The 13,113-nt window shown below is 48.8% G+C and overlaps 1 protein-coding gene across 8 annotated transcripts in view; it reads right to left on the bottom strand.

Annotated features, from left to right (window-relative positions):
• dnc (phosphodiesterase dunce) overlaps positions 1–13,113 on the bottom strand; it is a 708,859-nt gene that overhangs the window by 111,099 nt on the left and 584,647 nt on the right. The window contains exon 1 of one of the 8 annotated variants that reach the window (XM_075671527.1): positions 5,921–6,165. The exons of the other annotated variants lie outside the window; for them this stretch is intronic. Coding sequence (XP_075527642.1) covers positions 5,921–5,958 — 38 coding nt within the window. The 5' untranslated portion in view covers positions 5,959–6,165. Of the gene's footprint in view, positions 1–5,920; positions 6,166–13,113 lie in introns of those variants that run through there. 8 annotated transcript variants of the gene reach the window in all.

Genomic DNA, 13,113 nt, shown 5'->3' on the forward strand with positions numbered 1-13,113 from the left:
GTCTGTTCACTGAGCAGACGATCATCTAGTGTTCTGAATGCGCTGAACATAGAATGTCTTCGTGCTTCTAATTGAGGACAGTGGCGCAATAGGTGGTTAATGTTATCCTCACAGCCACAGACATCACACGCATTCCAGTTAGAGCTGAATAAGCTTTTCTGAAGGCCACTCTCAACCACAGCCGACACAGAAGAGATGCTTCGCGTCGGTGCAGTCGTGCCGGAGGTCTGAGTCGCAGCGAAGGGTTTAGTGTGTTCAGTCTGGCGCACCTTGTGCGTGCGGTATTCCATTCGGCCCAGAAGAGAGTGCGTCCTCGAAAGCGAAGCTGTCCCGCAGCGCTTGTGCCTGAGAGCGGAATGGCGACGCAGCGGTCTTCTTGATTTGACGTCCGAGCTCCCTTATCTGCGCCACCATTTGCAATGATACCGCACTGACCTGGTATCCATTAAAAAGTACGGCCTTTCCTCTCAAGTGTTGGTTAAGTTTCACGATTTCGCACGTCAGTTGATCGTGAGTTCCGCGTCCGAGAAACGACTGCAAACATTGTAAGGCCGGCCTTGAATCGCAGAAGACTGCCCATTTCCAGGAGTCTCAGTATTTAGCTCACGAAAGCGCACCGCGGAGAGCCGCGAGCTCTGAAGCTGTAGACGTCGTTCAGAAGAACGGTGAAACTAACAGACTCAACGGCAGCTACTTCAAAGGGGGTTATCGTAATAACCGTCCATCCGTGCAGTCGAGAAAGAGCTTCCAATCGAGGATTGTTTTGACAATCGGGGTTTGAAGCCTGTCACCCGGTGCACGTGTCCTCTAAGAAGCGGAGCAGCATGCCTAAAAGACCGTCGCATGTGTACGTGCCGCTCGCAGAATTAACGAGCGGAACGCGGCAGAGTTGTTTTCCCCGACGCACGTGGCTCGAGGCGAGGGCGGGCGGGGCGCCTCTCCCCTGGCGCCGATCCAAATTTGGAGCACATGTTCAACCAACGCGCATCTCTCGTCGCATCGACGTCGCCCTCGTAGCAGGCGAAGGGAGGCCAGCGCCGGGGAGGTCGTTTAAAAACAGAACCGGGGGCGATGACGAGACAAAGTGAAATCGGGAAGTGGGTTCACGTGGAAAACCGCACAACATATCGAGAAGGAATAGCGCTCACTCCCGGGGGAGAGAGAGAGATAGAGAGAGAAGTACTAACCTTTTTTTGCAAGTGTCTCAGTTTGTGTCAGAGCTTTCCAATGTTTGCGTTCGCGAATTTATAGAAATCATACAAACTTTTAACTGCGGAGTCTCTAGATTCTCCATACAGTGTCTTTACTGAATTCCTATAATTCATATGAAGCGTTGGCCTTGGACTTTCAAAAGAGGTATTAGCCTTTGTCACGAGTATATTTTACGCACAGAAGAGAGAAGGACTTATGAGGAACATGTTCGCTGATGTCTGTAAACATTCCATAGTGTCCCCATCCATTAGCTCAATTTATAAACATGCAAAGCAATTAATAACTTAATCGATCAACTACCTAATACGATATGACCCCTCCCTCCACCGCCCAGCCCCCCTCTTTTCGCTTGCGCGACTGTAGGAAATGAGCGCAAAACGAAGGTGGCGTACTGTTATTGTCGTTGTGTGGTCAAAGAAGATTCGAAATCGAGAACTTGGCGAATGGCCTCTGGACGCTATAACAATACCGAGAGCCTCGAGCTACACTACGCGATATATTTAGGACGAAAACCGCGCTTTCGATGCGTGGAGAGCCCGAGTTACTCCGACATCACGGCCGCGTCGTGTCAGCTCCCACATGCGTTCGATAAGCACGCAGAGGGAGAGGAGAATTTCCTTGACGGAAACCGGAAGTGAAATGACTCGGGGTCAAGTGGCTTGTTCCATCCTCTCCCATTCTGGCTAACGAGCAGAGTGAGAGCTTTGTGCACAGAGATGTTCAGGGCTTGATCACTCAATGGGAAGGCCTCGCAAAGCGTTTCACTCTCTAAACTATCATGCACCAAGATTTAAAAATAAGCAAAGGCCATGTAGCTGGATAGAACCATGGTAATGTTGTTTGCCGTCGCTTGGAGATAAGATTTTTTGCAGTCAGTCTAATGACATAATTAGTCTTAATTAATTAGTCAGCTTCTCGGAAATTAGAATGAGATAAATGTGTCAATGAGAAAATTGCAGGGAAACATAAAAACTCCCGATACAGCTTTATGTTGCTTAATGCGCGCTACACAAAGCTGTTTTTTCCATGCGTGAAAGAAGCCCTTCAATGCACGGGAAGTGCCTTGAGCGGTCAGTCGCGTGCCAATTGTGTCGCATATATATTGATTTAATGCTAAAGGCACTTCCGTCGACAGTGATACTTTAAAGACATCCCCACAGGTAAACTCTTGAAAAAAGAATCATACAAGTGTTCATGGACGTTGACCAACTTCAGAGATTCCAATTGCTCTAATGAGTCGAGAAGGACATGAAGTAGAAATAGAGCAGCGAGTGCCGATTGAAATGAGATTGAACCATTTTCATTTTAGCCCTAAAGATGAAGCCGAAAGGTGTAAAGACAACATCAGTGGCATCGCAATTTGAACGCCGTGCTAAATAGCTAGGGGCCTGCATCTGACTTTGCAGAATTGGTACGTCGTATATTCATCATCATCATCATCATCATCATCAGCCTGGTTAAGGCCACTGCAGGGCAAAGGCCTCTCCCATACTTCTCCTACTACCCCGGTCATGTACAAATTGTGGCCATGTCGTCCCTGCAAAGTTCTTAATCTCATCCGCCCACCTTACTTTCTGCCGCCCCCTGCTACGCTTCCCTTCCCTTGGAATCCAGTCCGTAACCCTTAATGACCATCGGTTATCTTCCCTCCTCATTACATGTCCTGCTCATGGCCATTTCTTTTTCTTGATTTCAACTATGATGTCATTAACTCGCGTTTTTTCCCTCACCCAATCTGCTCTTTTCTTATCCCTTAGCATTACACCCATCATTCTTCTTTCCATAGCTCGTTGCGTCGTCCTCAATTTAAGTAGAACCCTTTTCGTAAGCCCCCAGGTTTCTGCCCCGTACGTGGGTACGGGGCAGAAACGCTGTACTATTATATTCACCGATATTACTCGATACTAGATATTCCCACCGTACTAAATATTCACCGTAATATTATAAATATATTCTTAGAGCACACATTTAATCTAACGAGGTGACAAAAGGTCAGGCGTGCAAGATCGTATAAAGAGCTCCGACTGCAGGTGTTGGCAGAAACGCCAAGACACTGTAGTACATGCAACGCAACGACTTAAGTTATGAATTACACAGCTCAACACACTCATTATAGCCTCATTAAACAATGAACAGAGGCTTCGATTTCATGCTCCCCTCAAGGGCTCCTAATGAAAATACACCCGAGCGCAAGCAGAGACGAAGATGATAGCTTCATTCATCCTCCAGATACGAAAGAGCAGTAGCCTTTCCCTTAAGTTTCCATACGTTTCTATAATTCTTAGAGCGATCTGTCTAGAACATACTGCCGAGAACGTTGCTGCGACTAAAGGAAGTGTAGCGTCAGAAATGGTAAAAGCGAGGATAGCGGAATTAATTGGAACCCCTTATCCATAATTCCCTTATTTAGCGCAAGACAGCAGACACAAGAAAGACGACCAGGACAAGGCGCTACTCTCAACTGACATCATTTTATTGCGTCACTCCTTTATAGACAGCAGAATCTAGAGGAACATGCGCAGTGAGCACCACGTGCAGGAACCACCAACATTCGTCTTTCTTGTGTCCGTTGTGTTGAGCTAAACAAATTAATTATGGATTCGCTCCAACTAGCCCGCCAACACATTGTGCGGAGCCTCTTATGTTTTCTAACCGAATCAACTGAAAGATAAAAAGCAAGAAAGTCGCGCAAGGCAAGGCCACGACTAAGTGGATGGTGGATAAAGAGTGCTCTCGTATAGCCAAGGTCCTCGCCCTTCAGTTTAACCTTCACATGTTGGTGCTGACACGAAGTTGACATTCAAACAAGCGAACATCGCGATTGACGCCCACTGGAACAGACGCGGGCGAACATAGTATTCAATCACCAAAGAAACAGAACGCTTGCTTATAGTGATGTCGATACAGCAGAGCTATTTCGCTAATATCAACGTGCTGGTGTCAAAGAAAAAGAAATGCCAAGGGAAAGAACAAACATAGACGGACTCGCACTCTGTGAACGCGATCAAGTGTCGGGTAACATTTCGTTACCGGCTCAGACAAATTGACAAATGGCTTTGGACATAATGAGACCCTTACGTTCTAATCTACAAAAGAAACCATGACCTCCCAGAATGACAACTAGCAAGAAAAAAAAAAAAAGAAAGAAGCCTCAATATCAATAATCCTCACAGCACCCTCGATGCCATCTGATCGCTCTCTTATATTATCGCTTCCGTCTCTTGTTATCGCCCGACATCCAGATGTTGTGCGACAATGCTTCGTTAAAATAAAATGGCGGGAACAGTTCCAACAATACTCCAAGTACTTGCACCACTCAAAGATTTGCAATGAAACCACGACTTCGCGCTCAGCGGCAGAACGCCACACTGATCGGCACCTTTGCAAGCAGCCATTCCAGCAACTTGCGCAACACTGAGGCGGGATGCAACAGCCTGCAAAGTGTATAGAGATGTCAAACCGAAGGCAGAGGAAATACTGAAGAGAGGAGATACCGGCCAAGCGTCGCACTTGGAATGGCTAAGCTCTTCACACGTATGGGGTTCTCCTCTACACGCACCGCATGCCGCACCAGAGATAAATGACTCCCTTCACGAAACCAATTTGTCAGGCCGGCTGGAAGAAGGAGCAGGCGGTGGGTGTTGGACAACTGAGCGCGCTGAAGTAAGCACTCGAGGCGTAAAAGTGGAGCAACTGAAGCCACGTTATAAATTCCGTGCGTCTCTTATACGAACCGCGGGACAATGGACTTGAGAGCGATTGATTTTTACGCGCGATGCGCTAGAGCCGTTTTTATAAGCCGAGGACTTAGAAGTGCTTGTAAGGGAGAAGAGAGAGAGAGATACAGAAATTTGCGAATCCTATACGCTCTCTCACAAAAAGCAGATGCACAGCATCTCTCACCGTCTGTATAGTTTCGCACCATAATGTATATAATAAAGGAGAGAGAGAGAGAGAGAGAGAGAGAGAGAGTACTTGAAGCGGACAGCTGGGCTAGTTGGAAAATCGACATTTCATGCATTTCCAGGGCTTAAAAGAAATAGGAAAAAGTAAGAGAAGAGGAAAGACGCAAGGACAGGTAGGACGCTGTCCTTGCGTCTACTTGTACAAAGTCCGACCTGTCCCTGCGCCTTTCCTCTTCTGTTATTATTTCCTATTTCCTTTAAGCGCTGGAAACGCATGAAAGAGATAGATAGATAGATAGATAGATAGATAGATAGATAGATAGATAGATAGATAGATAGATAGATAGATAGATAGATAGATAGATAGATAGATAGATAGATAGATAGATAGATAGATAGATAGATAGATAGATAGATAGATAGATAGATAGATAGATAGATAGATAGATAGATAGATAGATAGATAGATAGATAGATAGATAGATAGATAGATAGATAGATAGATAGATAGATAGATAGATAGATAGATAGATAGATCCCCCTGCCTCCTGTTTCTTCTCGTTCATATGGTTTCCGTCACTCCTTCTCAGTCTGCACTAATTCAAGAAAACGTCATGGAATACCACACTCCTTCAAACTATCATCCCCTCTGCGCATTTACAATAGCTAACCAGTAAATATTCCCAGCAGTTCTACCGGGCAGCTATCGCTTGAATTTAACAATCATAGTCCGATGCCCATGTGTTTTCATTGTTTCTCGGTGCAAATATTTCAAATCAAAGAACGAGGCTGTCGGTACTCACGTTCTGAGGGGACGCAGAAAGTCGCCAAAGTCCGGCATGGCGCCTCTCCGCTTTCGTCGGCGGCCGACGCACACACTCACGCGAGAAGAGCGACCGCGAACGCTTCGGCGGCCACGGCTCGCACAAGCGGAATAACAGCTCGCGGGCAGCGCGCGCGCACAGAAAGCCAGTTTCTCATTTCACGCCGTTGACAACTTTCCAGTTTTCCCGCTCCGGCGACCTACACAACGAATGTGCCCCACTACTACCTCTGCGCGTGCCTGTGCGACACCGACGAGTCCTGCATAGATATCGCTGCGCCCCACCCCCTCTCTCGCGCGTCCATCGTCGCAGGAGAGGAGGAAGTGATAGAGGGAGAGAGAGAGAAGCACTTCCACGAGCACCCTCCGCTCACGTGAAACGGCTAGAGCCAGCTGTGTTCGCTAAAAGCGTGCACAGTCTTCGATTTGTAGAGCCCGCGTTATCTCGATCACGACCTCGAGAGGCGCACAGCTGTCCGCATGCAAAGTGGCTACAGCGCAGAAATGGACGACAAACACTAAATACAAATAAAGGTTTATAGGTTTACCTTCAGTTTCACAGCTACACAGAAATTTATGATCCCACGACCGCGAATCGCAGGATATGTGGGCAACAAATTAACAATGACCGAGAATCGCACTGTACAAAGGCAAAACAAGCCAACTCAATATTGCCACGAGGACAGTGTATATTTAGAATTATTTACACAGTTATAAAGACCATAAGCAGCAGTGACAGATACAAAGCTCTAGCGTGTCTATGGCCGCTTTATCGCTGTCGACCGATAGTACCGGCCCCTATACTGTCCTGCGACACTATACCATCGCCTAGAAAATGGGCAATATTTTGTTATTCGAAAGCAGCCCTCCAAAGCTTGCGAAGTTTACGACGTGGTAATTACGAAGAGCTGGTGTCCCAAATCAACGAAATTTGCCATTGCGCTTCTGAACGAGGACATGATATAATCTTTCAGTGCTGCCTGGACAGTGTGACGTTGTTGGTAATCACCTCGCCGATGACGCTGCCCGACGTGCCCAGGCTGGAGCACCGACAGTCCTTATACCTTTACTGACAGTAGACGCTGCAAGAGAGCTTCGCAGTCTCGCTCGTACCATCACGTTCAGTTACTGGCATATATCACAGAACTGTAACTGCCGTTTATACAGCCTCGACCCATCACTGAAACTGAAATTAGCAGCATGCCTTTCAAGACGTGACGCAACGCTGTTGTGTCGGCTGCGGGTAGGAGTAGCATTCACTAATTTCTACAGCTATCGTATTGGAATGGCGGAATCACCGATGTGCGCTAAGTGCATGTGTGAAGAGACCATCAGTCATCTTCTGTGCCACTGTTCTCGGTTTGATAACCAACGTCAAACTCTCCAGTGTGCCATTCCACAGACTCCACAGAAAGCCATTCGAGCGCTTCTTTACTACCTGAAGAGAAAGATTTGCGCGCCCAACTGTAGACATCCTGCACCTAACTTAGTGCATGTGAAAGTGCGATATAGACTTATGTTTTCTTTCTCTTTCTTTCACTCTCCCTTCTCCTACCCGAGGGGAGAATACCAAACTGGACTCAGTCTGGTTAACTTCCCTGCCTTTCCTTCCTTCGTTCTCTCTCTCTCTCTCTCTACCCTCAGGGACGAGAGCACCGACCCGGCGCTCGTCAAGACAGAACAGAAGCTGCCGTGTCGTACGGCTTGAGTCTCACGACATGCACGATATCGAAGGAAGGAGGTCGTGTAGACCACGCTGGATCGACGACCGCTTCGATTTCATTGTATTTAAAAAATTTCATTGAATTTACATGACACTGTGTAGGGCTATCATTCCAAAATAATAGCTTTTGGGAGAAACCGATGCCGCATTACGGAGACCACAGCTACACTAGCTACAAAGAAATGTCACATGTCACGCTACAGTGGTGCAACAGTTCATTTTCGCAGAGGGCGATCGATGGTTAATTTACTCCCAAAAAATAAGCATTTAGTTGGAAGTCGGCGCTTGTATCTATCCTTATAATTCGTCATTCGCCTGCTTCTGCTCTGTAGTCGCCTCAATACCGATTGCCAACTATCCCGTTCTTTGTCGAGTGCACAGGCCAGAAACATCCACTCTTCATTTTCCATTCTTTTTGCTATAAGATCGCACGAAGCCACGACCTTACTATTTTATTGCGATAGTAACTATATGTACACTCCAAGCGCATTTCTGCCATCGCCGTGATGTTCCGTATAAATTCCAACTACGATAACGTCGACGCCGCGGGCCGTACGCTGTATGTGCGAGCGAAAGCTTGCGAGGGTCAGCCGACGATCGCGGCTCAACCTCGCGCTTGCAAAGGAGGAAGGCGAAGCGGAAGCGCGCAGTCTTCAGTCACGCGCGAGGCACGGGGGGAAGGTAAGGCAGTGGGGAGCACACTCGGCCGCGGCGGCTGTTGCTTACGGCGCGGCCACGGTATCTTGCACGCGATCAGCCACGTGGACGAAGTACGCGTCCGCGCAGGCCTCATCTTCAAAGCGGTCTGCGATGTGAACAAAGTACGCGAAGTGCCGGTAGTTTCGTATGCGCTGTGCTTTAGATGTTTAGATAGCGTTGCAGCGAGAGACAGCATGAAGGTCAATTCGTTCGCCGCTGCTGCCGCGCTTACTCACTCCAGCGTTTTGACAGCGAGTTTGCGCGGTCATCGACCGAGATGTGTTCATGTTTACCTGTGCGCGCGTGGCATCGTGCTTGTTGATTTAGTTAGCAAGCGAATGTTTGCAAGTTTATACGGTCGATAAAACTAATATGCTTACTTCGTATGGCTGTCAACTAATTTGCTGTCGCTATCGATGCTTTGCCCTTCAGGCGAAGCTGCGACTTCTTTTTATCACCCTTATTGCCGAGATAAGCCAGTCGGCGATAAGGGTGCAACGAAATGAATAGACACAGAGGGAAAAATCCTTACAAAACACTAAAGAAGTAGACAACAGGTCGGATATCTTTCGGAAGCAACTTAGGCGGGACAGAGTGCCATCATCCGATGGTCACATTTAGCAAAGGCGCACTTCATTTTCCATTCCTTTCGGCTTTCGTAACGGCGGCTTGTACACGCCGCCGCTATCGGCCCCAGATCCCCCGCTCGGTGACGTGGATAATAGTACGAAAATAGAATGAATCATCAGAAAATAGGTACAGATGCAGAAATTTAGAGGGCCCGATAACGAGGCCTCTCGATGTCACACCCCCGTCGAAGGTATTGCAGCGATCTTGCACACAAAGGGAATTGCACGACGAGCGCGATTAGAGCTATCACATTTATTATAATACCACGGTGCAAATAACACAGCGCAACGCTCAGTTGCTATCGCTCAGTTATATCTCAACGTCGTGGACGAAAACCCCGACCGGTGGCTTGCCTTTGTAGCGAGCAGCTGTGATCGACTGACTTGTTGATTGGGTGCGACATCCCGACGCAACAAAGTGACCACGAGTAGCGCCGTAGGTGATGGCTCCGGATTAATTTTGACCACCAGGGTGTTCTCTAACGAGCAGCCAAAGCACGTACACGAGAGATTTTGCACTCCGTTACGATCAGAATGCAGCTGTTGCTGCCTGGAATCAAACCCGCGACTTCGAGCAGCTCTTAGCGATTAGCCAGTGCTATGAGTGTCATGACAAGCCAGCATGCACGCCAGCCACGGAGCGTGCTCGCAAATCTAGTATAGCTGCGCGCATCAGGCCCGAGACTAGCTACCGCAACCTCTGGGTTCAACCGTACTGCACGGTATTAGCGTTAGTTCATATAAGCGTGAACTGCTTGGTGCTCAAAAGCGGTAAGGAAGTGGTGTATTGGAATATGTACAAACAAGGCGAGGAAGAAAGTAAGAGGGAGTAGAACAGAAGATAAAATTGAAAGAAGGGAACGCTCGCAAAAGAAGAAGAGGCTTAGAGAGGTGCTACGATAAAAGGAGAGACGATGTACGCGCGGCCGGCAAGGTCACCCCTACGGACAGCCGAGCGCGGAGCCTGCAGAACGTCGCGAGGAATACGAATAGGGGGCAAGGCCGTTCCGTGTGCGATCTTTCGGGGTCCGCACGCCGGCGACGATTAAGTGGCAAAGAAGGAAGCAGGGATGGTTGAGGATAAGTTGCGCGGGGGAATGCGGATCGTGGTGGACGAGAATAGAGAGAGAGGGAGGGAGAGACGTGAGTGCAGTGCGGAGCAGTCGCGCAACAGGTCGAGAAACGCGCGCTTTGTCAGAGGCAGGGACGCTTTCATTTCTTCAGCCTGCGCCACCGGAGGAAGAAAAGTCGCGCAGTTGCGTGTCCGTGCTTTGCCTTCTGCTCTTTTAAGCGTTTCTTTTACCCATGCCCAAAGAATGTTGGCCCGCTGCCGCAAGGCGAATTTCCTTTTTTTTTTTTTACGCCGCGCATGCTCGCGCGTGCTACGTAACTGCTTTAATAGCATCGGCGGCCGTCATCTAGTATCGCGTTGCGAATCTTCGCGCGTTATTTATTTATGCAGGAAACTGAATCGCAGAAACACAGGCTTCTGCGGTATCTTTAGAGGCTTCCAAAACCCTCTTTCCCCGACCTCTAAACATTGAAAGCGCACACGCACACACGCACGCACGTCTTTATAGTAGAATTGTTTGTAAGAGGCGACGTCAGCCAATCGTGTATATGACAACAAGTCTGTTAACTCTGTACTCATCGACAACCATCGTACATCCTTCTCTCTCTCTCTTTCTGTGTGTGTCACCATTTTCATCTGCATTGAGCGTGGTGCAGCTGGCTAGAGCTGCGTGCGTTAGGCCGATATGCCTGCTCTTCCTTATAATAGATGTTCTCTTCGCAGTGCACGGGCGCACACAGACGCAAATTCGGCGCAAACCATTCTCCTCAACGGTTCGTGTGATGGCCACCGTGGTACATGGCGATACCGCAGGCTACATCAGTTGATTCAAGGAATACAGATGCTGAAATATGGCACCATAGAGACAGCGATCCTCGACGACCGTCAACTAAGACATGCGTCGACGTCAGTTATATGATTATCCTCTTCTCGTGTCGCCGTTAGGAAGATAACACAGCGACAATATCAGCATTCTTTGCGCGATTACGCGCCCACTGTCGCAAGCTTGGTGACACCTTGTCACCTTACAGGCCGTTCACGAGATACTTGAACCCGAGATACGTGCAGAACTAATGCGAAAAGCTGTGTACTGACGCTTCCTGGACAAGAACAATTAGGGCCTTTAGCACTCACCTATATTGTTGAACATGACCAGTTGTCTGCTTTATTTTGTTTTCCTTGCAAGTACAAGGCAGGATAAACTCATACGCACTATGACGTTTAATGAAGGGTCGTACGTTTCTCTTACACATTCCCTTAATACACGCTCAAAAAGAGGAAAGCCAGGTTCAAACTACTATATTCCACAGTAACAGCAGGCATAACGTCATCAATCTCTCTCACAAACACTCTATCGCATCCTCCCTTGGACTATTTCACCTCGCACATCTAGCCTGCGGCGAACATTTAACAATGGCAAAGCGTATCCTCTACTTACCCTGATCCTGCAACGTATCCGCGCTGGCTCGGCGGTGAAAGCAGTGGTCATTCGCACTGGTCAGTGGCCCTTCTCAGCCGGGGAGAAGACAAGTGAATCGCTTTGCAAAAAGCGGATTTCACTTGACCACGTGGTATAAAAATCGATTTTCCAGCGAGAGTGGGACAACTTCTATTGCCAGCGTAGCAAACGGAGATGAAATACTTTTATGGTTTCTCGGAGCCGAGTTGTTGCGACGCGCGACGCCAACAAGAGTATGTATAGACGCTGTATTGACGCCAGCGAAGACGGGCATATTTCACTAGTTCCGGACTTAATCCCGAGTCCACCGGTCACTCTCCTCTCAGATGGGGAGCAAGGGAACGCGCGGTAATCCGAAACCAACCAATCACGAAGCGAAGAAAGAACAAGTCGCACTCGTAAAAGCCAAACAACGAAAATAATCAAAGGGGAAAGCAGAAAGCGACACGATACACACACATAAAAAAAAAAAACGCGCGACGGTCATTCGGCATCCGCTGCACGTTCGCGTCGACGCCTGATGGCTTCTGAGATGGGTGTAGGACTTCTGGCACGTCCAGAGTTAAAACGTCAGCAGCCTACGACGCCATAGCGTTGAAGGGCGAAGCGCGGAGCTTCTCGGGGCCTGACACACATCGAAGCCCGGCCTACTCTCGAAGTCCGGTCACGGAGTACCGTATTGACACCTGTAGAAGACCCCCCCCCCCTCCCCCCCTCCCCCCACGACGTTTTCTGCTCTCACGACCGTCGCGCGCGACTTGGAGAAACGCGTTCTTCCTTGTCAATTATTCGCGTATACTTCAAAACAACGTAATAAAGTGCGCGACCGGCTCTTACTACAACTTCACTTTTTACGACGGCTTCGATCTGTCTGTCTGTCTGTCTGTCTTCGATGGCTTCGATCTAAGATCTGCCTTCTAATGGTCCCGACCAGTCCGGGTCATCGCTTTCGGTACCAGCGTGCGCACGTGCCCTCGCCAGGTGTTACAGTCACACCCACGCTTATGGAGACCTCAGACCTCGGAATCCAAACGTGGACAGTCCAGCAAGCCCGTGAGGCGGCGTTGAGGCAGGGCCTTGACGTTCCCCCGTGGGAGACCTGAGCCCGGGTCGCGTTAAACCTTACCGGACGTACAAGAAAGTTGCATCCATTTCAGAAATGACGGTCGTAGTGCGGCCGCTTTGTCCTAGCTGTTGTCTGCCAAACTGTTGTGTTTTCAGCTCGGCCATGACTTGCACGTGGTCATGGGAGGAGTGCGCCACCCACTCTTCAAGGGGTGCAGCAGGCCCACGAGTGAGCGCGAGTTTGACCAGGCTCGTCTGTGATAGTGGGTCGGCTCCTCGGACAATCCAACAGAATTCTGAGCGCTGTCCGGAAATCCGCCACATACCACGCAAATAGATTTGCGAGGCGAAACCTGTATGTAGTGCTTGAAGTGTGGGAACAGAAGGGAGTGGGTCTGCGCACGCATTAACAGATGCCTACTCTCTTGGCTTCATGTGTCTGATTGGTTGTGGCTACTTAGTGCGGTTCATGGGTGAAAAGTGATCGCCACAAGGAGACGAGAAGCAGTATCGAAGTGACGCTTCA

The sequence above is a fragment of the Dermacentor variabilis genome, chromosome 10 (assembly GCF_050947875.1).
Source record: "Dermacentor variabilis isolate Ectoservices chromosome 10, ASM5094787v1, whole genome shotgun sequence".
In the NCBI taxonomy this organism is placed as follows: Eukaryota; Metazoa; Arthropoda; class Arachnida; order Ixodida; family Ixodidae; genus Dermacentor; species Dermacentor variabilis.